The 18,871-nt window shown below is 48.6% G+C and overlaps 4 protein-coding genes across 4 annotated transcripts; 1 reads left to right on the top strand and 3 right to left on the bottom strand.

Annotated features, from left to right (window-relative positions):
* Positions 1 to 1,754: 1,754 nt before the first annotated feature.
* Positions 1,755 to 3,354, bottom strand: HETIRDRAFT_35371 (Metallo peptidase M28). Its single transcript, XM_009549613.1, has 8 exons — positions 2,966 to 3,354; positions 2,672 to 2,910; positions 2,507 to 2,609; positions 2,353 to 2,434; positions 2,266 to 2,286; positions 2,129 to 2,210; positions 2,015 to 2,076; positions 1,755 to 1,931 (listed from the first exon to the last, which is right to left on the bottom strand). The coding sequence occupies exons 1-8, from the start codon at positions 3,142 to 3,144 to the stop codon at positions 1,881 to 1,883; spliced, it is 819 nt and encodes a 272-aa protein (XP_009547908.1). The 5' UTR covers positions 3,145 to 3,354; the 3' UTR covers positions 1,755 to 1,880.
* Positions 3,355 to 3,910: 556 nt separating this feature from the next.
* On the top strand, positions 3,911 to 7,761 carry HETIRDRAFT_477560 (uncharacterized protein; the record flags this gene model as incomplete). The annotated part of the gene is made up of 5 exons (XM_009550161.1): positions 3,911 to 3,934; positions 3,989 to 4,327; positions 4,468 to 4,583; positions 4,650 to 6,126; positions 6,204 to 7,761. The coding sequence occupies 5 exons, from the start codon at positions 3,911 to 3,913 to the stop codon at positions 6,984 to 6,986; spliced, it is 2,739 nt and encodes a 912-aa protein (XP_009548456.1). The 3' UTR covers positions 6,987 to 7,761.
* Positions 7,302 to 8,634, bottom strand: HETIRDRAFT_63611 (uncharacterized protein; the record flags this gene model as incomplete). The annotated part of the gene is made up of 2 exons (XM_009549666.1): positions 8,366 to 8,634; positions 7,302 to 8,309 (listed from the first exon to the last, which is right to left on the bottom strand). The coding sequence occupies exons 1-2, from the start codon at positions 8,462 to 8,464 to the stop codon at positions 7,302 to 7,304; spliced, it is 1,107 nt and encodes a 368-aa protein (XP_009547961.1). The 5' UTR covers positions 8,465 to 8,634.
* A 3,812-nt stretch (positions 8,635 to 12,446) lies between these two features.
* HETIRDRAFT_321873 (uncharacterized protein) lies at positions 12,447 to 13,935 on the bottom strand (the record flags this gene model as incomplete). Its single annotated transcript, XM_009550162.1, has 4 exons — positions 12,447 to 12,789; positions 12,846 to 13,268; positions 13,318 to 13,850; positions 13,906 to 13,935. 4 exons carry the CDS (start codon positions 13,933 to 13,935, stop codon positions 12,447 to 12,449), a joined length of 1,329 nt encoding a protein of 442 aa, XP_009548457.1.
* Between the last annotated feature and the right edge of the window lie 4,936 nt (positions 13,936 to 18,871).

Consider the following 18,871-nt stretch of genomic DNA (forward strand, 5'->3'; position numbering starts at 1 on the left):
GTGTAGAATGCAATGAGGAACTTATTGACTGACCAGTTTTGTGCTTTGTTGGCCGAGAGAACGTGGTTTATCTTGTCAAGATGCTGCTGTTGAGAGCTCACAAGGGATGGTGAGGGGATCAAGACAAGAAAGTGCGACGGCGCTGCAATTCACGGTACTATCACTGGCCCTATGTTCGGACAGTACCAATGTTCGGACAGTCTATGTTTCTCACTCATTGCTCGACATATCAACCTCAATATTTTGACCATAAATTGTGTTAGATAGTGTAGACTTGGTTTCTGAAACTTTGAGATTTTTTAAAGGTGATTTACATTCCTAAATGTTGAAAATGTGCCTTTGCAAGCCCAATGTCACGCTTCGGATGAGTCAGAGCACGCGAGGAAGGATCCTGATGATCCAATTTTTTTTATGTAGTCTAGTGTAGCCCATATATATTGGTTCCAGTATGTGAAGAAAATGCATGGTGTGTTGTTGCACTTGTATGATAATACAAGGTATCAAGCGTGACATTCGGACACAGAGCATCGAAGAAGGGGAGTGCAAATTTGTTCTCCGTACATAGTTCTACCAGCAACAAGTCGTGTCCGAACATTGTCCCCACTGTCTCCCCTCCTCAACTGTGCCACAGACTATACTGAACCTACAGCCTCCTAAGTCACAAACTTCCCCCCACTCCTATGTTTACCCAAGGTGACACCCTTGTCTCACAACAGTTCTCCACACCAACCCTGCAGGGTGGCAACAAGCATAAACCTCAAATCTAGCACACTGAAGAGCAACCCCAAGTAGCCGTCAAAGAACTAGGAAATGACAGCCTTAGCCTTTGCAAGGCTGGGAAGAAACATGATGTCCCTCCTTGAATTCATGATCATGTGTGCACTGTGATCCTCGTCCGAACACAGGTGCAAGTGTCGGAGTCTAAAATTAGAGGCGGCCGCTTCGGCTGTGCGATGCGGATTCGTGACCCGGTGTGACCAGACTGTCCGAACAACGGTCTCGTTCACAAATTTCTACTTTTATCCCCGTTTCCACCAGAATAAAGTATACAGGCTTCGAAAAGGTCTAGCAGGCATTGTTTGTGCAAATTTTGGGGGTACAAGGCGAAGTCTACAGAGGGCAGGATTTTTTTTGTCCAGTTTGTCCGAACATAGGGCCAGTGATAGTAGTGACGCCGCATCTAAACTATGCTGATCTCAGCAAAATATAATCTAATCATGATTGATCTATGGAAATCGTTGTCTTATCGTCTTTGATAACGGTCCGATAACGCCACCTACACGACCCCCTAGCTGATAACTACTTTGATCCGAGCCCCTCACGCGTTCGGCGTTCGGTCGAGCCTAGGCTACCCTGGGCCATCTGCACTTACTGACTTACCGAGAACGCCGTCGATGACATTGATGGTAGAACGGCAAAAGCATGAATGTCGTGTGAATACCTGCTGGACATTCGAGGTCGTCCGTGTGCTGTTCTCCATACATAATAGCAATATCTTATCTTGACATTCAATGACGTGGCAGGTATCAAGGACTACAACATCAGGGTCACAGACTTTGTGGTAGCCCATGCAAACTATCTTAGTATCAAGGATAAGACAAGCAACTATATGTTCGCCGCCTTGAGATAGATTATCATGATTGTGGCCACTGATTGCACAGTGCCATGTTGAATGGCGGGGGACGGGCGGTGGAGATTGATGCGCCGACTGCGCACAAATGACTCATTCAGCATTGAGACGCTGTATCTCTCGTGCAGAGCAGGTGTCATCAGTTACATAGACATAAAACAAGTGAGCTATCAGGTTTCACACCCCCTTGGGAAGGTCATTGCATCTGCATCATGTCAAGTGTCGTCCGCACATCGATGTCGTACGACCATCATGAAGACCCAGGGAGGTCGAACCCAGCGACGTGAAGGACTGTTGCAAACTGTTTCACACGGACAATTATAAAAGAACAGGCGAATCATGCTTCAGAATGATGAGCGAAAGTGTGCAGCTTGAAGAACGCACCTGGACCTTCGCAATACTCTTAATCTGCTCGAAATCATAACCCTCGCGGTCGCTGAGATCGCCTGTAGAAAATATTATAAGATTCACAGTATGGAGAGAAGACAAAGAACACACCGCTGTTGTGGTACATAGGATCTGCAATCGGCCCCGCACGTTCGAAGACCTGCGTCGCGGGGAAGCCCTGCATGTGGAAAGACTGTGGCGTGTGTGAGTTCTTCAACGGGGATGCTATATGCTGCCCTTCTGCGTACCTGGTGATCACTGCAACACGCCTGTTTGTATAAGAAACAAGGGATTGGCACTCGTTGCACGGTGAGAGGAGGGTAAGGGGGACATACAGGTGTGAAGCCGACGTGGAGCTCCGGGCTGTAGATGGCGGAGAGGTTCGCAACGAGCTGAGTCACTTCTGCGGTACCGATCCTACATGAATGCGCGCGATGCGGAGATTGCGTCGGTGGGGACATTTGAGGGCCACGAAGAGAATCAGCTTACTTGTCTGGGAGGCCGAGCTGCAGAGGCTCACCAGGGGCACGGTAGGCGGTCATGTCGGCCTGGACCATGAGCGTGAGGTTCTTGTCTTCCGCGCGGAGGTCCTCTACCGACACATAAGTTGATAAGACGGCAGTAGACGAACCGGTGAGAAGGCGCGTCACGTACGAGCGTAATATCGTGAACCGTACAAACCCTGCTCCTCGCCTGCGAACGCGACAAGTTCAACGTTAGAGCGGAATGTGACACCAGTGCGCTGGATGGTTCGCGCAATGGATAAGAGACCAGTGACACCGGAGCCGTCATCGTCGCCGCCCGGAGCGCGAGTCGAGCCAAAGGAACCGCGCGAGTCATAGTGCCCGCTGATAAGCACGGTCGCAGTGGTATTGATCGTCGAGGGATAGCGACTGCGAAACAGATACGAGATGAGTCTGGGATAGGAGTAGAGACAAAGGAGCGCACCAGATAACGTTAGGCGCAAAGCCAGACAAGAAAGTACGGAGCTCGCATGTGGCCCCGGTCTCTTCGAACCTACGCTGCAGCCAAGACGCAGCGACGCGGGCACCGGAAGAGAAGGAGTGGCGTGAGAGGATGCCCGACGTGGAATCCTCGCCGGTGAGCCAACGTATGTCGTTGCGCATCTGGGGTGCGGAGATGTTGGAAACAACCTTGGCGACGAGTGGGTTGAATTTGAGGTCTGAAAGGATGGTGCGAACGCGATCCACGGAAGGGGTGGGGACGGGAAAGAGAGGGAGCGGCGTGGAGGGGAGAGCGTAGGGGCGCCAGTGGGGGGGAATGACAAGGGAGAGGCGGTAGGCGTTATCAGGGGAGAGGGCGAGCAAGGCGGATGTCGAGGTGGTATGGAGGACATGGTGGTAATTGCCAACTTGTGAAGGAGCAGAAAGTGGCTCCTGGGCGGGGGTGACTGAAGCGTCGAAGAGGGTGAGATCATCAAGAGAGGCGATAAGGGCATCGATTTGCTCGAGAGACGCAGCTGGCTGGAGATGCGGTTCGAGCGCGGCTTGTTGCACCCACACTAGCTGCGCGTTGGAAGGATATGACGGCCCATCAAAGGTCGCGGTTGGCGGCGCGAGAGTGCTAGCAGCGTAGCACGAGAGCGGAGGGAGGAAAACACTATGGTCGCCGTATGTCCCGTAATAATTCGTAGCCAGACAGTCGTTAGCGGCAATGTCGCGGTGGTCGTGCGGGTAAATTGCCAGCAGGGCGAGTGCGCTGCCCAGCTGGACGAACGACGGCGACATGTTGCTTCTGCAGCCGTCCTCGTCGTTCTCTCAACGATAACTGTCTTCCGACGCGCACGTGATTTGCTGCACCTGATCGCGTCTCGTCGCGTTCGTCTCTCAGTCACGGCCAGCTCAGGCATCCATTGAATATTGAAGACTCACGATGGGTGTTACGGGGCTGTGGGATGTGAGTTAAATTCCATTCACCAGAAAATTTATTCTCCTGGAACTCGCTCCTCAGGTCCTTCGTCCAGCTGCAGAGACACGCTCTCTGACACACCTCGCCGTCGTGGACGGTTTCGAAGCGAATCCATCAGGCGTTCGCGGCCTACGCATTGGCATCGATGCCTCCATCTGGTTCTTTCACGCCGCGTATGGCCGTGAAGGTGAGAATCCGGAGCTCCGAACGCTCTTCTTCAGGTGCACGCGCCTCATGAGCTCTCCCTTCTTGCCATTGTTCGTTTTTGATGGGCCCAAGCGGCCAAATGTGAAAAGGGGAAAGCGAATTAGCGGAAATCAGCACTGGCTGACGAACGGAATGAAGAGCATCATTGAGGCTTTTGGGTTCGAGTGGAGAATGGTGAGCTTGTCATGTCTGCTTGCAAGGTCTGTTGCACATGCCGTTTCGTGGCAACCTTTCATTTGAGGAATAATAACAAGCCTTCATTCAATTTTTATCTCTTTGCTATCATGTCGTATAGTGCTAAATGTTGTCTCTAGGCCCCGGGAGAAGCTGAAGCTGAGCTTGCATACATGAACAGCATCGGCATCATAGACGCTGTCCTCTCCGACGATGTTGATAACTTCCTCTTCGGCGCGATTATGGTTATTCGAAAGTCTGTCCCTGATCCAAATGCAATCTCGCATCCACTGTCGAACTGACCCTACTATTTTTTCTACAGTCCAAGTTCCGCTCTCTCTGGCAACCGTGCACATAGCAACAAGAACGCGGACGGACGCGAAGACGGGAATCACTCCGCCGTGTACACCGCTCGCGCGATCCGTGAGCACCCCGCCATCCAGCTCACCCGCGGTGGCCTCATCCTCATCGGCCTCCTCAGTGGGGGAGATTATCACCAAGCGGGTCTTCCACGCTGCGGCACCAGCATCGCGCATGGGCTAGCCAAGTGTGGATTTGGCGACCAGCTACTCGAGGCGGCGCGCACGCTCTCACGGTCCGCGCTTGAAGAATATCTCGCGAAGTGGCGCGATGCCGTCCGCGCCGAGTTGCGCACAAATGCGCGCGGCCATCTCGGGAAGCGGCAGCCGGCGCTATCGAAGGCGGTGCCGGAAAATTTCCCGGACGTCGATGTGCTGCTGTCCTATACGGACCCGATCACGAGCGAGACAGATGCAGGGGCACGACGGACGCATGTGCCGCCGACGTGGGTGCGCGAGCCGGATCTAGGGAAGATTGCGCATCTGTGCGAGGTGCACTTTGAGTGGGGTATAAGAGAGGTGATCGTAAAGCGATTCAGGTCCGTGTTGTGGCCAAGTGCGGTGCTTCGGATACTGAGACGCGCTGTATTGGAGAGGGATGAGAAGGAGGGTGGGGACGAGATGCCGAGAACGCCGAGGAAGAAGGGGAAGGAGCTCGTAGTCGGGACGCCGTCGAAGATGCTCGCAAGGCATTTCTCATCCCTGCAATTGGAGGAATCTACTGGAGGTGGCGACGACAACGATGATGGGAAGAAATTGATTGTCAAGATTCACTCTTCGCGCACCCATGCATCCACCGATGGTATACTCGAATATCGACTTGAGATCGCGCCGGAGCAGCTCGTGCGCATGTCTGAGGCCGGCATTCAGGGGGTTCGGAAGGCTGCCGATACAACTTACGACGTGGAGCGGTCAGAGCCCGAGTCAGATGAAGACGGCGAAGAGGGCGATGGCAAGAGGAAGAAATCCAAGTCTGCACCGGTGGACCCCAATACTCATCTCAGAATGTGGCTGCCGGCATGCATGGTCGTGATCGTCAGGCCGGATCTGGTTGATCAGTTTGAAGCTCTCGAGGAGAAGAAGCGAGCAAAGAGGGCGCACAAGGGCACACGTGCGGTTACAAAGTCTAAAGGCGGCGTGTCAAGTGGATCGAAGGCAAGCCGGGGTGGAAAGCAGCGTGCTCGCCTTCCTCCCATTGAAAGTGATGAAGGAGAAACTTTCGACCTGGATGCAGAGATAGCATCGGGTGACTCCGAAGATGGCGCTCCTGCTATGGTGGGGAAGACCACAACCAAGGCAACTCTTGATCATGGCGAGCAACTCAGTATCAAGGATCTGCCTCGCGTTCGAAATAAGACGAGCAAACTTGCAACTCGGGTCCCCGGTACACCATCTGCACCGTGCAGCCCGACGAAAGGCAAGGGCAAAATAAGTGCTATGGTACGAAACATTTTGAACTTATTCCATCTGCAGAGCTCGATCCTGACCTTGTTCTTGTTGATGCCATTTGCACAAAGTCTTACCATGGTAGCGCCATTCTATCTCTCTTGGAAGCTGGGAAGAATCGCCCGCGTAAACCCTTGACCTACAGGGAGCCTTCGCCACCAGCCACCTCATCTGTCATCAAACCTTTCCCCGTGGCTTTCGAAGAGGAGGAAGAGTCTAGCGCTGGTTCCTCCGACTCCGACATGCTGCCTCTCCCGCTCCAACCACACACCTCTGTAACACGTCAGCCATCACAACCCCGTCGACGCCTAGACCATTCGCGGCCTTCTGACTCTGACTGCGTTGACCGTTTCACGAAGTCTCCTCGAAAGCATGCTAAGCATACATCACCCCGCAAACTTGATCCCCATCGTGACCGGATGTCAGGAACCTTGCCAATAGTCACAACAAAAGCGACACCCACCAGCAGACGGTCAATCTCTCCGACACAGTCTCCTTGTAGAAGCCATCACTCCATTCTTCATAGGCCTCACTCTCACTCCCGTTCGCTTGCACATTCATTTCCAAGGGCGAATACAATCGTACGCCATATGGCGACCACAAGCGACACTATTATCGAGATATCAAGCGATAGCGATTCGGAGAACCGCTTCGCCTCGCCTCCTCGACCTCAACTGGAAACAAGAGTAGGCGGAAATGTGTCCGTCTTTGAAATATCAAGTAGCGACTCCGATTCTACCGTGCCTCTACCGGAGACACGTAGTCCCTTTCTCCCCCTCTTGGCTGCACGGAGGAGGATGAGAGCTGGAGGTGCACCCCTTGAAAGTCAACCAGCGGTCAAAAGATCCCCATGACACCAGCTGCGACTACACTATCTAACATTGCTTTCTCCCATATTATATCTGATACCATGTATGCTTTGTTGATATTTTACATTTTGTTTGGAGTTACATTCAGGTCCTAAAACGCCAGGGTCAAAGCTCAAGCGCTCAAAGGGGTCATACAATGTCAGCGTAAGACATCATGATGGGAAAATGGGATAAAGAACAAGATTATACGGACAAATATCCTGGATGCATTAGGAGTTCATCGAAGGCATTGTCACCTCTCGTACACTTCAGCAACGGCCGTTCGTTGTATATCCCCGCAACTCTCTGTTTCCTACAACATCAAAAGGCCATTGTAAAATCCCGATACGTCTCTTGCTGCAAGATACCATCAACAGGGTCGGTCGGCGCAGCTGCTGGCATCTGATCTCGGAAGCGCTTGATCGACTCTAGACGTTCCTGCCAGTTCGTCCGCTTTTCCACGCGAACGGTATCATTGTTTGTATATTGAAAGACTGAGGCAAACCAGTCGGCTAGCAGACTGAGTTGCCGCACAAGCAGAGGAAGATTTTCGGCGGAGATGAGCTTGAAATTTCCGACAGGAGTAAATTCTGTCATGCCTGCCGCACGTTGAATCGTCACCCGGAAATATTCATTCTCATGCAGGTTGTTGGAGAATGCTGCGATGGCTCCTAATGAATGCGGCTCTATGACGATATTGACGAACTGGAACTGAGTGGTCAGTGTATCAAATCTGTATGGCAGTCCAGAGTCATTCCAGACGATGCGAACAAAATCATTCCCGATATGGCGTTTCTTAAAGTTGCATTGAGGGTCGTTAGGGTGATTGGGCATCAGGGTCGCTGTGTGATACAAGATCTGGCCGATATCGTCCCACCAGGCATACGCATACTCGCCATCTTCGTCGGGATCAAGGCCACCTGCATAAACATCCTTCTGACCGCGTAAATTAATCAACCGGCCAAGTCTTTCCAGAAAACGAGCATATGCGGGAGATCCATGAGTATTGGCCAGAATATCGGTTTCATGGCCTTGTCCGGGAGCGACATACATGATCCCAACTTTGTGTGTATCAATAACGGGTATTCTATCGAGGTTGCGGATAAAGGCTGGAAGAGTTGATGTGTCAACCACTTTGCTACGTCCTTTCCCATAATTATCCGGATATGGGGAGAGCTGTAGTGCGAAGTAAGCAGGGTCTATGGCAACTTCCTTGCGGCGCTGTGAAGGAGCAGTGCCCTGCCAAACATAGCCGGTGATAGGATCTGGACGAAGAGGCTCCTCCGTGGAATCTTCGTACGATGAGGGATAAAGAGTCTCTATCACTTCCTGAACAATACCCGTGATACACAACTTGAGATTATTCAATAACAGCGTCAACTCACCTGATAGACAGGATCGTCCTCAGATGTCAGAGCTCGGCTCATGGCAAGGATGGCAGGAATTGAGATGAAGTCAGGATCGACCTCGCCCGGACCGACCATCGGTACATTTTCAATACGTGCTAAGATTTTGGTCAGACCAGAAGGCCGACGTGCCACAACTTCAAGCCAGCCATTCTTGGCCAGGGCTCGGATGCTGACCAGCGAGTTCCCAACAACCCAAGTCTTCTCGCTAATCACTTCAGAAGCGGGGCGTTGAATGTCAGAAGTCATAACGACCTCACTCAGCATCGAATTAGCGGGGCGGGGATCACCACTACCGTATGTATAACGAGCAAGCCAATCGAAGCAGACTTCTGCAGATCCATCGATTTCATTTCGACCTTCGTTGGCCAAAAGCAATTGTCGAGTTATATACTTGATGTGCCGAGGTCGATCAGGGAGTCTGACGGCCAAGAACCACAGATAAAGAATGTAGTAGGACATGATGCGAACGTGCTGAGAGAGCGCCCAAGATGTATCTGCTGACGCCTCGGGTCGATTATGCAGGCGTAGGTACTGAAGTGCAACGCCGAAGACCAAGCGGAAGTCACCTTCGATGAAATTGGAGTAGAGAGGGGGCAATGAGCCTACGATGGCCAAAAAACTGATGATATGCACAGCAATAGTAGCGTTCGTCCTAATCTGAGACAATTTCTCCAAGATTTGAGTGAGAAACCGGCGAATGGAGTTGGGCAGTTCAAAGGCTGACAACGACAGAGCGTGTAGGCAGCACTTGATCGTAGACTGTTGGCCACTAAGCCCTCTGAGTAGAACCTCGACAAGAACGTGCTGCAAAGGAGGTCCAAAACATTTGCGGTAGCTGATGAGAACTGAAAGCGTGTGATACGCTAAGCCTTCTGCGTCCCGGGCCTTTAAGCCAGGCGGCCACAGTGCAATCGAGGATGCGAAAGTCTCGGAGGAAATACCGTCACAGATTACAGCAAGCAATTCCTGAATCTCGACTCTGGATTTCGGACCACAAAAGAGGTGCTTATTAGCCAACAAGGTCGGGAGGTGGCAGAGAACGTAGGATAGAATCTCCCAATCTTTTTCTGATTTGACGATGGAGATGATTGCTTTGAGAAAGCAAGAGACTGGCAGGACAACCCGATTTCCAGGCCCTTCAGGATCGTACGAGACAAGGCCATCACTAGGCGTGTCGGACTCTGGGATGGAGAATGGTAGTGATTCGGGAACTCGCCATATAGGTGCCTTGGTCTTTTTCTCAGGCAAACCTCCTGCCGGTAGTTTGATTCCACCGGCGGCGCGAGAGCGGCTTCGGCTGGAGCCTGAATGCGAAGGCATGGTGTCACGCCCTCTTGACCATCTTCTACCACCTCTCTCTGTTGCCCTTGCGCGCGATTTCAACAACTCCTGTATGTCACTGGGGTCGTCGCCGGTTATGTCGTCGCCATCACCACCGACGGGAGGTGGTATGTCAGCTCTTCCAATGAGTCCCGCTAGAGCCATAATATGCCCGAGTCGGTCGTACCGAGTGAACAACGAAAACAAACGATGATCGCGGTCAACCCTTAGACGGAAAAAGAACTGGAGGATAGCAAGTCGTGCATGTGGGCTTTTGGACTTCGATATCAGATCAATGAGGATACGAAAAACGCGCACAGCAAGCTCGCGGTTGGCTTCCTTGAGCGCATAGAGTGTGAATGACAATTGGCTGAAGACCTGAAGGAGTGCTACGACAGCGCCTACCGAACCTGGGGGCGCTGTCAGCTCGAGAGTAGGGGGCGAAATCATGGCCGGCGATGGAGTATCCTCGGTGGACAATTGTGGTGGTTGAGTTGCAGAACGAATGGTGCCGGAGGTGAAGGTGAGATTTGAATAAGGCGGATTGGAGTCACGCTCCCTGTGTGGAGTCACGGCTTCAAATTGATTGGAAAGGTTATGATCAATGGGGGGTGAGATAGCGGAAGCAAGGGGTGTGGGGACATGCGCACTGAAGTCCATCATTGTTGGTCCGTTATCTTCCCCAACGTCACTTCCGAGAGCACAATTTATCATGACTTCCAGTGCCTGATCCACGAACGGGGTTCCAGGAGCTAAACCATCTTCCATACTCTGTTCATCACCTTCCGTCGTTCGTAAGACAACCTCATCAGCAAGAAGATTCCAAACAACGACACTTCCTTCCATCGCACTACTATCGACCTTGAGTCTCCGCCAGCTGGAAAGGACGAGATCTACGAATGGATGTCGATGTCTAGGAACATCTTTAACAAAGACGGCGACGGATTGTAGAGTATCGAGCATCACGGATCTTGTTAGGGGCCTGGATGGTATGAACAGGGTGAGGTTATTCAGGATTCTCTCCCAATTTGTGATCCATTCCAGATTGATAGGATATAGGTCTCCGCGGTCGGACATTGCCCCAATAAGCTTTGCCGTATCGGCATCATTGAGGTGATCAGAGACGCTGAGGAGGATCGTGGAGAGAAGCGGATTGGAAGGGGTCTTTTCATGATCGCGGTCAAGAAGGTATGTCAAAGTTTGAAGAAACGGTGTAGGCGCTTCGCTTGAGCGGGAGAGAGGGATTACTAATGGCTGTCCATTATAGTTGCTAGAAGTGGGGTCACAAGTTGTTATTGGCGATGTCGAAAGTCCAAGAGAGACCACCTACGTGAGCGGACGAACATAGTTCGTAAGTGAATGTAATATTTCACCTACTGCATTCGTCTCCTCCTGTTGGATGTCGTTCAGATCTTCCCGCTCATCATACTCTTGGAACACATCCTTAAGCACGCCGGCTAATTCCAGTAAAACATCTTCCCTTTCGTGTCCATTACTGGAGGCAAGTTCATTTGACGGTAGTCCTACCCAAGCATCCGCTGCTCTACGCAAGATCCGACCTACTTTGCCTAGATCGCCGCGCGTGACTTCATCTTTCGCCCAAGCACGTTCCATCATTTCCTGGTCCAGATTGATGTTACCAGGTGCGCCTGACGAGGTATAAGTATCGCTACTAGCACGAGCAATGAAGGCACGAGCAAGGCGGGAGCACAAGGTCCGTCTAATATATATTCGAAGTGCACGGCAGGCTCCCGTTGAGATTTGCGCTGCAGCATGCAGGTTTAGTGAGTTGTCAGACGGGGGAAGCAAGTGCCGTTTGAGAATCAGAAAGCATGACGTCGAGTAGGCCCCGCTGAGCAAGGGGTCGAGAGTATCGATGATGCGTCGTTCCAAGGGTTCTGCAGATGCTTCAAACGGGTTGCTGGTCAGAGAGAGGCGAGGAAGGGATGAGGAATATGAGGCCAAGCAGCGAAAGAGGATGAGCAAGATGGAAGGAAGATGTTCATGTGAGAGATATCTGAGTTGAGATGAGAGGTGATTAAGGTAGATGTTCAGAGCGATGTCAAGAGCACGTCGGCGGATTGACGTTAACTGCACACTAGGAGGGGGGGCTGAGGGAACAGATATGGAAGACGGATGTCGACGGTGTGTCATGCGAGTTGGAGTGATTGTAGGACTTTGTGTCTCGCCAGTTGTGGAAACAGAACCAAAGTTATCGCTAGGAAGGAGTAGACACTGCTCGATGAGCAGGGCAAACCCCTTCAGGAAGCTGGTGATATCGTCTTTTTGTAGACGAGAAATTACTTCTACCCTTGAAGCTGTTCTCGAGAGGAATTCGCTCAGGATATCGATGCAACGTTCCCGCTCTGTACGCTCTGTCACTAGAAGGCCGCTGCGGGACATGATCCCTTGGAATGCGACATTTATCCAGCGTTCGAGCAGACGCAAAAGATGAACCTCAATTGCCACCACTTCTGTGCCCTGTTTTGTAAGTGCTTCAAGAGCTTTGAATCGCGGCTCCCAGAGGTCTTGAATCCATATATCTGCATTAGCCTGGAATAGAGAAAAAAAGGCGACTCGGTCGGATTGACTAAGAGGGCTGGAATGATTAGATCGCAATAGTGAAGAAAGGATGTCGAAGCCAGCAGCTTGGCAACTCGAAGGGGCATTCTGTGTACATAACGAGCTCAATATAGGAAGGAGAACTTGTAGGCGGATGGCGGACGGGGGTGTTTGTTCAGAGGCAAGGGCACCAGCTAAAGCTCGAGCATGGGATAATGACGGGACGGCGGGAGGTGAAAGCAAGGAGATGAGTGTCTCTACAGTCTGCGAAGGCTGCGCCTGTGATGCTGTCGCTGGGGGTAGGGCACCGTGGGGAGGATCTGAACGCTTTCGCCAGGGAAAGGGGGTGTACGAAGTTGTGTTGGAACGTTGGCGACCCTTGTGCCCATCTGCATCCTGTGTCGGCATCCAGCTGCAGTTGATCCTCACAAGTCAGAGCTTTCGAAATTACAGGTACAATGACTTGCATATCATTCTGCAGCTCGTAGTTTTTGTTTGTAGTAGCCAAACAATCACGGCTAGTCACATATGACGTCAGTAACAAAATATACTAACTGATTACAATTTAGCTGACTGGAATCGGGAGGATAATAATACTTTGTGAGAGGGCATACAAAACTCATCAAAAAAGCTGCACGAGGATTCAGAGACAAGCAAAGTCTTCCAGGGCTTCCATACATGCACATCGCCACCCACAGAGCCAATATCCATGAGGCGTTTCAGCTCAGCATCAGATCCACGCGGCGGCGAAAACACAACAAGGATCTCTTGGTTTTCCTCGCCAAAGCGGCTCATTATGCGACAGACGGCCAGGCAGCAACGCATACTCTCCTTGAGAGGACTGGTGTGGTTAATATGATTGATCACACGGCATATACGCAGTTTGAGGTCGGGCGGGGTTTGGCGACCAACATAACTGCCATTGTCCTTATGCCACAGATGAAGTGAGGTTTGGCTGCGTTGCAGTGTTCGGGAAACTCGATCAGCAAGTCCTCCGCTATGAGCCGATTAGTCCTGAACAGAGATACATGTTCGTATTGACGCACCGAAGATATTTAGTTTTCCTCCGACCAGCTGCAACATTCTTGCGTGGGCTGAAATCTAACCCACGTGCCAATTCGCGATCATCGATAGAGACATAGCCAGTGCCGTGCTGCTGTACGAACAAACCCAAAACCTCCGCTGCACCTCCTTCGCTCCTTATATCAGTTGCAAGCGCAATGCGAGTAGCAGATATCGGTTTCAATGGTTTCGTTGTTGGATGGGTGACTAGAAAGGAATTTGGGAACGGAGGTGGAGAAATTCGACGTCTTGGTTTGGAGGACAAAGGTAGCGGCTGGAGGATGTCTTTGGTTAAGTTCTGCACAGCTGCCATTGGCAATGCGTGCGGTTGGCATCCTTGATGAGTTCTTGTTGACACACCCGATCGAACTGGGACAAGCGTGTGCTTAGTTTCAGATGAAAAATCTGACTGAAACTGGGGAGCAGATATTCGTATATGGGGTGTCGGTGTGACTTTCGTTGGGATGAATCCGTCTGGATTTAGGAGATTTCGTTGCCGTTTGGCATGGGAAAGTATCTGAAAAATGTGTGAGGGAGTCCATGTGAAGACAACAATGGATGAGAGAGCATACAGAGATCTCATCCCTCTTGCGTTTGTCCATTCCTGTATACCTTTAGGTTCCACCCTCCGGGTCTGTCGACGGTAACTCACCATATTCGGAAGGCGCTTGTTCTCCGTAACGCGTTACCTCTCACGTGCTTCTCGTCACCTCCTCTTGTCACTTTTCCCCTCGCCGTTATCGGGAAAACAGAGAGACAATGACAATGGTATTTAAGGGCTAGTCTCCATGGCTGACCTTACACAGAAGATAGTCATTCTATGTATGAGGTCTGCTTCCAAATGATGGAGCCTTGCATGTAGTATAGATTTTGGGTTTGGCTACTCTAAAATAATAAACTTTGCAGGTTATGCTGTCACAAATGGCTGTTTGGGACAAGAAGATCCTAGGCCACAAATGATGACCCAGATGACGAGGGAGATATGAGAAGTAGAGCAAGGAGGTTTGGGGCTAATCAGACTAGTGCTTTTGAATCAGAGAAGACTGGTGGACAACAGTTCTTAGATTAGACAGAAGTGGATAGCCTGGGGCTTCTCCTACTGCACCATAGCAGCTATAAATATGTACATTTGAGAGCACGGACCAGGTATCAGTAAGACAGGAATGTGAGGTGTAGTTGGGAGAAGGGTCCTATGTGTCCCTATATGAGTCATGGTAAAAGTATAGTAAGCAGTTTATAACATTACCCCCCCTCTAGGCCATCAGTGCCAGAGATGGTAAGTAAAAGTCCAAGAAAAATATAAACAATGCACTTAGAGTCAATCATGAGCTATAGAAGAATAATACTTAGGGCACCAATCTCATTGCCTACTGCCAAGCCATAATGTGATAGCCCTTGAGTATAAATGTCATAGTACCTTACCTTGACTGCATCTTAGAACTGAGTCCCTCTTCTCATTGTGGCAACAAGTACCAGCCCAATGGATTTAAATTGTCATCTGCCCTGGCAGTTTCATGTCATACTGGATGATTGTCTATCCTTCTAGAGAGCTCAGTGATGGTTAACTAGGGGCCAAGCATCAGAGTCACTAGAATCATACTTGATAATAGGGGGTCTAGTGCAGGAAGGTGGGTGGCATAGGCAAAAAGTCATGGGGATGACATAGAAGCAAGAGGATGCATATGTGAACCTGTAGGCTTCTTCTTCTGGTCCCATGGTATAAGTCCCTAGCATTGGGTGAAATGGAGCTCCATTCAAAGCTGAAGACAAGGAATAAGATACCAGAGCCATGAATGGCATATAGTACTTATTGGCAGGGGTAGGGCCATTAGCAGGATGAAATGTGTCATGGAGGAGGTTAGTACAGTCAAGTCCCATTAATTTCTTCTTGCCCATGTTAATATGAGTAATAAGCATCCCCTCCCATATCTGTAAAGACTTCTGTACATGTTGCATGAATGCCCTTTCTTCTTATAGTGTCTTCAGTGCCCTAGTTATCTCCAGCCTCATAGGTCCCAACACAAACTCAATGCTTGGTATACCTTCTATAAGTCCTATGAGGTATGCAATGGGGGCTGTGAGGTACAATTCTCTATCCAAGAAGATAATTCCTTCTGTTTCTTCACAGTTAAGAGATGGGGGTGAGGGTAAACATAGGGGTGCTTGCTCTGCTTGTCCAAACCATTCTCTCTTGTCCATCTCAATGTACTACCTATCTTGATCATCCTGCTTTAGCATCCTAAAAACTTCTTCTCTGTGTCTCTTAGTCTCCTCAAGTTGCTCCATATACTCTTCTTCACCCTCTTCCACTTCATGTATGGCTTGCTCCTTGTTGGTGTCCTAAGGTGTGGATTGTTCTTCTGCCATAGATAACTCGGGGGTAGGAGTCATTTATATTGACTCATCGACTAGGGTGCTGTCGGATAAGGCAATAGTAAGGGTAGGGGTTCCTGTTGAAGCCATTTGATGATATAAGAGAAAGGTTATTGTTATGAGTTTGGGGAGTTTGGAATGACAATAGGATGGAGAAGATCAAGTTAGAGATTTTATATATTTTGGGTTTTGTTTGTCCAATGTTTGTAAGAGTTGTTTGTAAGAAGGGATTAGTTAGGTATTATATGTCATATGTTTTTACAAAGTCTTTGGCATTTTTCAGGTTTGTCCTTGTGATCTATTTATTTAACAAGTCTGGGTACCCTTTCCAGCATACCAGGTATTAGTATCCATGTCTATGCCTCCTTTTATTTAGAATTTCCTCAACTCTATATTCTTCTTGTCCTTCGATGAGGTTGGGAGGTGGTTGCTTATAATTAGGGCCATGAGTAGCTATCTCTCAATATAGTATGATTAAAGAGGCATAGAATATAGGGTGTATTTTCTATGTGGGTGGGAGCTTTAATTCATATGTCACTGTACCTAGTTTTTCTTCAATTACAAATAGTCTGTGTAGTTTGGGGGCTAGTTTATCTTTGGGGTATATTGTGGTTATATTTTTTCCTAAGAGCCAGACTTTTTGTCCTGCTTCTAGTCTGACTTCACTTTTAGTGGTTTTTCTTTTTATCAGTTCTGCTATGACTTTTAGGCTGGCTTTCATTTCTTTCCGTAATTGTTCCAGCCTTTCTGGTCTTTGTTTTATGCTGGGGATGTCTGATTTTGGTGTTATTTAGGGCATGAAGGATGGGTTGTAGCCATACATAAGCTTGAATAGTGATTGGTGCATAACTGAATATTCCCTGATATTGTGTGCAAATTCTGCATATAGTAGGAGTTTAGGCCAGTTTGTTTATTCATAGTTGCAGAATGCATGGAGGTACTATTCTAGCTCTTGGTTGACCCATTCTGTTTCCCTATCTATTTTAGGGTGATATGCTATGGATAAGGCTGTAGTTACTCCCAGTTTTTTCCAAAGTTCTTTTATAAATCTGGCAGTGAATTGTGGGCCTTGGTCAGAGATGACCTTTCTTGGGAGTCTATATCATCTCTAAATGTTCTCCATGTAGAGGTTGGCTGTTCCTTTGGTGTCTATAGTCTTTATGCATGGGGTGTACACAACTTCTTTTGTGCTTTCATCTACTATTACATGTATTGCATTATATAGTCTGACTTGTGGGAGATCTGTGATAAAGTCTATTGTGACTACCTACCAGGGCCTTTCTAGTATTTTGTTTAGGATTAGTGGAGCACATGTAGGGTATGTGATGTTTTTTGTGTTTTGGCATATTGCACATCCTGTTATATATTCTTTTATAAATACCAACATTCTAGGCCACCAGAAGTTGTCTGATACTAGGATGTAAGTCTTTCATTATCCTGGATGTCTGGTTGCTAGTGAGTTGTGATATATTTTTACTATTTCTCTTTTGAGTTTGTTGCTTGGTAGGATATATATTTTGCTTTGATGCCAGATGAGATCATCTTCAAAGTTCTATTCTTGTAGTCCTTTCAAGAGTGCTCCAGATCCTAATGCTTTAATAATCTCCATTGCTTCTGTCACTTCTTTATCTTTTGCTGTGATTTTCTTCAGTTTTTGTCTAAGCTGTCTATCTAGCATCTTGACTGTGCCTCTTTCTGTGGCACTTTTGACAAATAGTTAGGGTTTTAGTAGTATCTGGTTTTTGTTATCTGATTTCACCCCTCTTTTTAGGTCTGGATACTGGGTCAGAGCATCCAGATAGTGGGATGAACCTGGTTTGTGTACCAGTGTAAAGTCAAAGCATGATAGAAAGAAGGCCCAGCATGCTTGTCTTCATAAAAGAGTTCTAGCTGTTGAAAAGTATTGAAGGTTCTTATAATCCAACCATATTTTAAATGGGTATTGTGTGCCTTCAAGGTAGATGCACCAGTAGTCCAAAGCATGTATTACAGCTAGCAGTTCCTTATCAAAGATATAATAGTTCCATTCTGCTATATTGAATGACTTTGATAGGTAGGCTACTAGGTGCTAGTCATCACCTAGAACTTCCTGCAATAGGATAGCACTTGATGCAAATTCCAAGATATCAGTTTCAAGTGGGAAGGGGCAATTGCCATCAGGATAAATAAGTACTGGTGCCAATGTAAAGCAATGTTTGAGAGTTTCAAATGCCTCATTGTGTTTGTCAGTTCATACAAATTGCATGTCCTTTTTTGTAAGGTTGTTTAGGGGTCATGCTATTGTGGCAAAATCCTTGATTAATCTTTAGTAGAAGTTTCTAAAGCCTAAGAAGGATTGTATTTCTTTTAGGCTTGTCAGAGTTGGCCATTTAGAGATTTCTTCGATTTTGACCAAGTCCATGGCTATTTTGTCTATGGAGATAATAAAGCCAAAGTATTTGATTGTGTCTACTGTTAAGCTGCTAAGCTTATCATGTGCGCTTTATCGCACTAAGAAGGGTTCCCTGGGCTAATTGTGATAGTGATAGCCCAATGTATAAAAATGACCAATCATCTCCTGGCTTGACTCAGGAATTCTTGATCATTATTGATCTTGTCCTCGAATAAATAGAGGAAGTGCTGTTTAACTAAGTGTTGTTGTTTGTCTAGAATGAACAAGTCTTCACCAATGTAACAGATGACTTCAGAGGGATCCTAACAAATGACTTAATAGGCAGTGAGTCCTTGATATATTGCAGGCGGTAAAAGATGATAAGAGCTGTGAGGTGAGTCCAGTGCTTCATCAGACTAAGTATGGTTCTATGGATCTGGCAGAGTTTATGAAGCATGGACTGAAGGGGCCAAATGCCAGGTGCAGTGCAGAGATTAAGGTGTGTACAAAGTGAACAAGCTGAGGCTTTTAAGAAGCTCAGCTTAGCTATTAATACATACAGATCATTTAGGGTAAGCTGGACATATGGTCCGTGCTTCTAAACAATAATTGTGATTGACAATCAATATACATATTCCTAGTAATAACACGTCTTGGGTGGAGTAGGAGACATAGGAGGGGAGGGAGTGAAGGCCGGGGTTGTAGGCCAGATACGTTCTGAGGTCCGCGCTCCTTTGTGCCAATCCTCCATGGTAGCAGGTACCGGTGCAAGTTGGGAAAAGGGCATGTTGAAA

Source organism: Heterobasidion irregulare, assembly GCF_000320585.1.
Source record: "Heterobasidion irregulare TC 32-1 unplaced genomic scaffold scaffold_07, whole genome shotgun sequence".
Classification (NCBI taxonomy): domain Eukaryota; kingdom Fungi; phylum Basidiomycota; class Agaricomycetes; order Russulales; family Bondarzewiaceae; genus Heterobasidion; species Heterobasidion irregulare.

Bases quoted from the DNA above. Each gene is read 5' to 3' on its own strand.
- HETIRDRAFT_35371 (XM_009549613.1), bottom strand. From the start codon at position 3,144: ATGCGCAACGACATACGTTGGCTCACCGGCGAGGATTCCACGTCGGGC. The intron at 2,435-2,506 runs GTAAGCTGATTC...GCATTCATGTAG, and splicing joins CAGCTCGGCCTCCCAGACAA to GATCGGTACCGCAGAAGTGA. The intron at 1,932-2,014 runs GTGCGTTCTTCA...CGTGTGAAACAG, and splicing joins AGAGTATTGCGAAGGTCCAG to TTTGCAACAGTCCTTCACGT.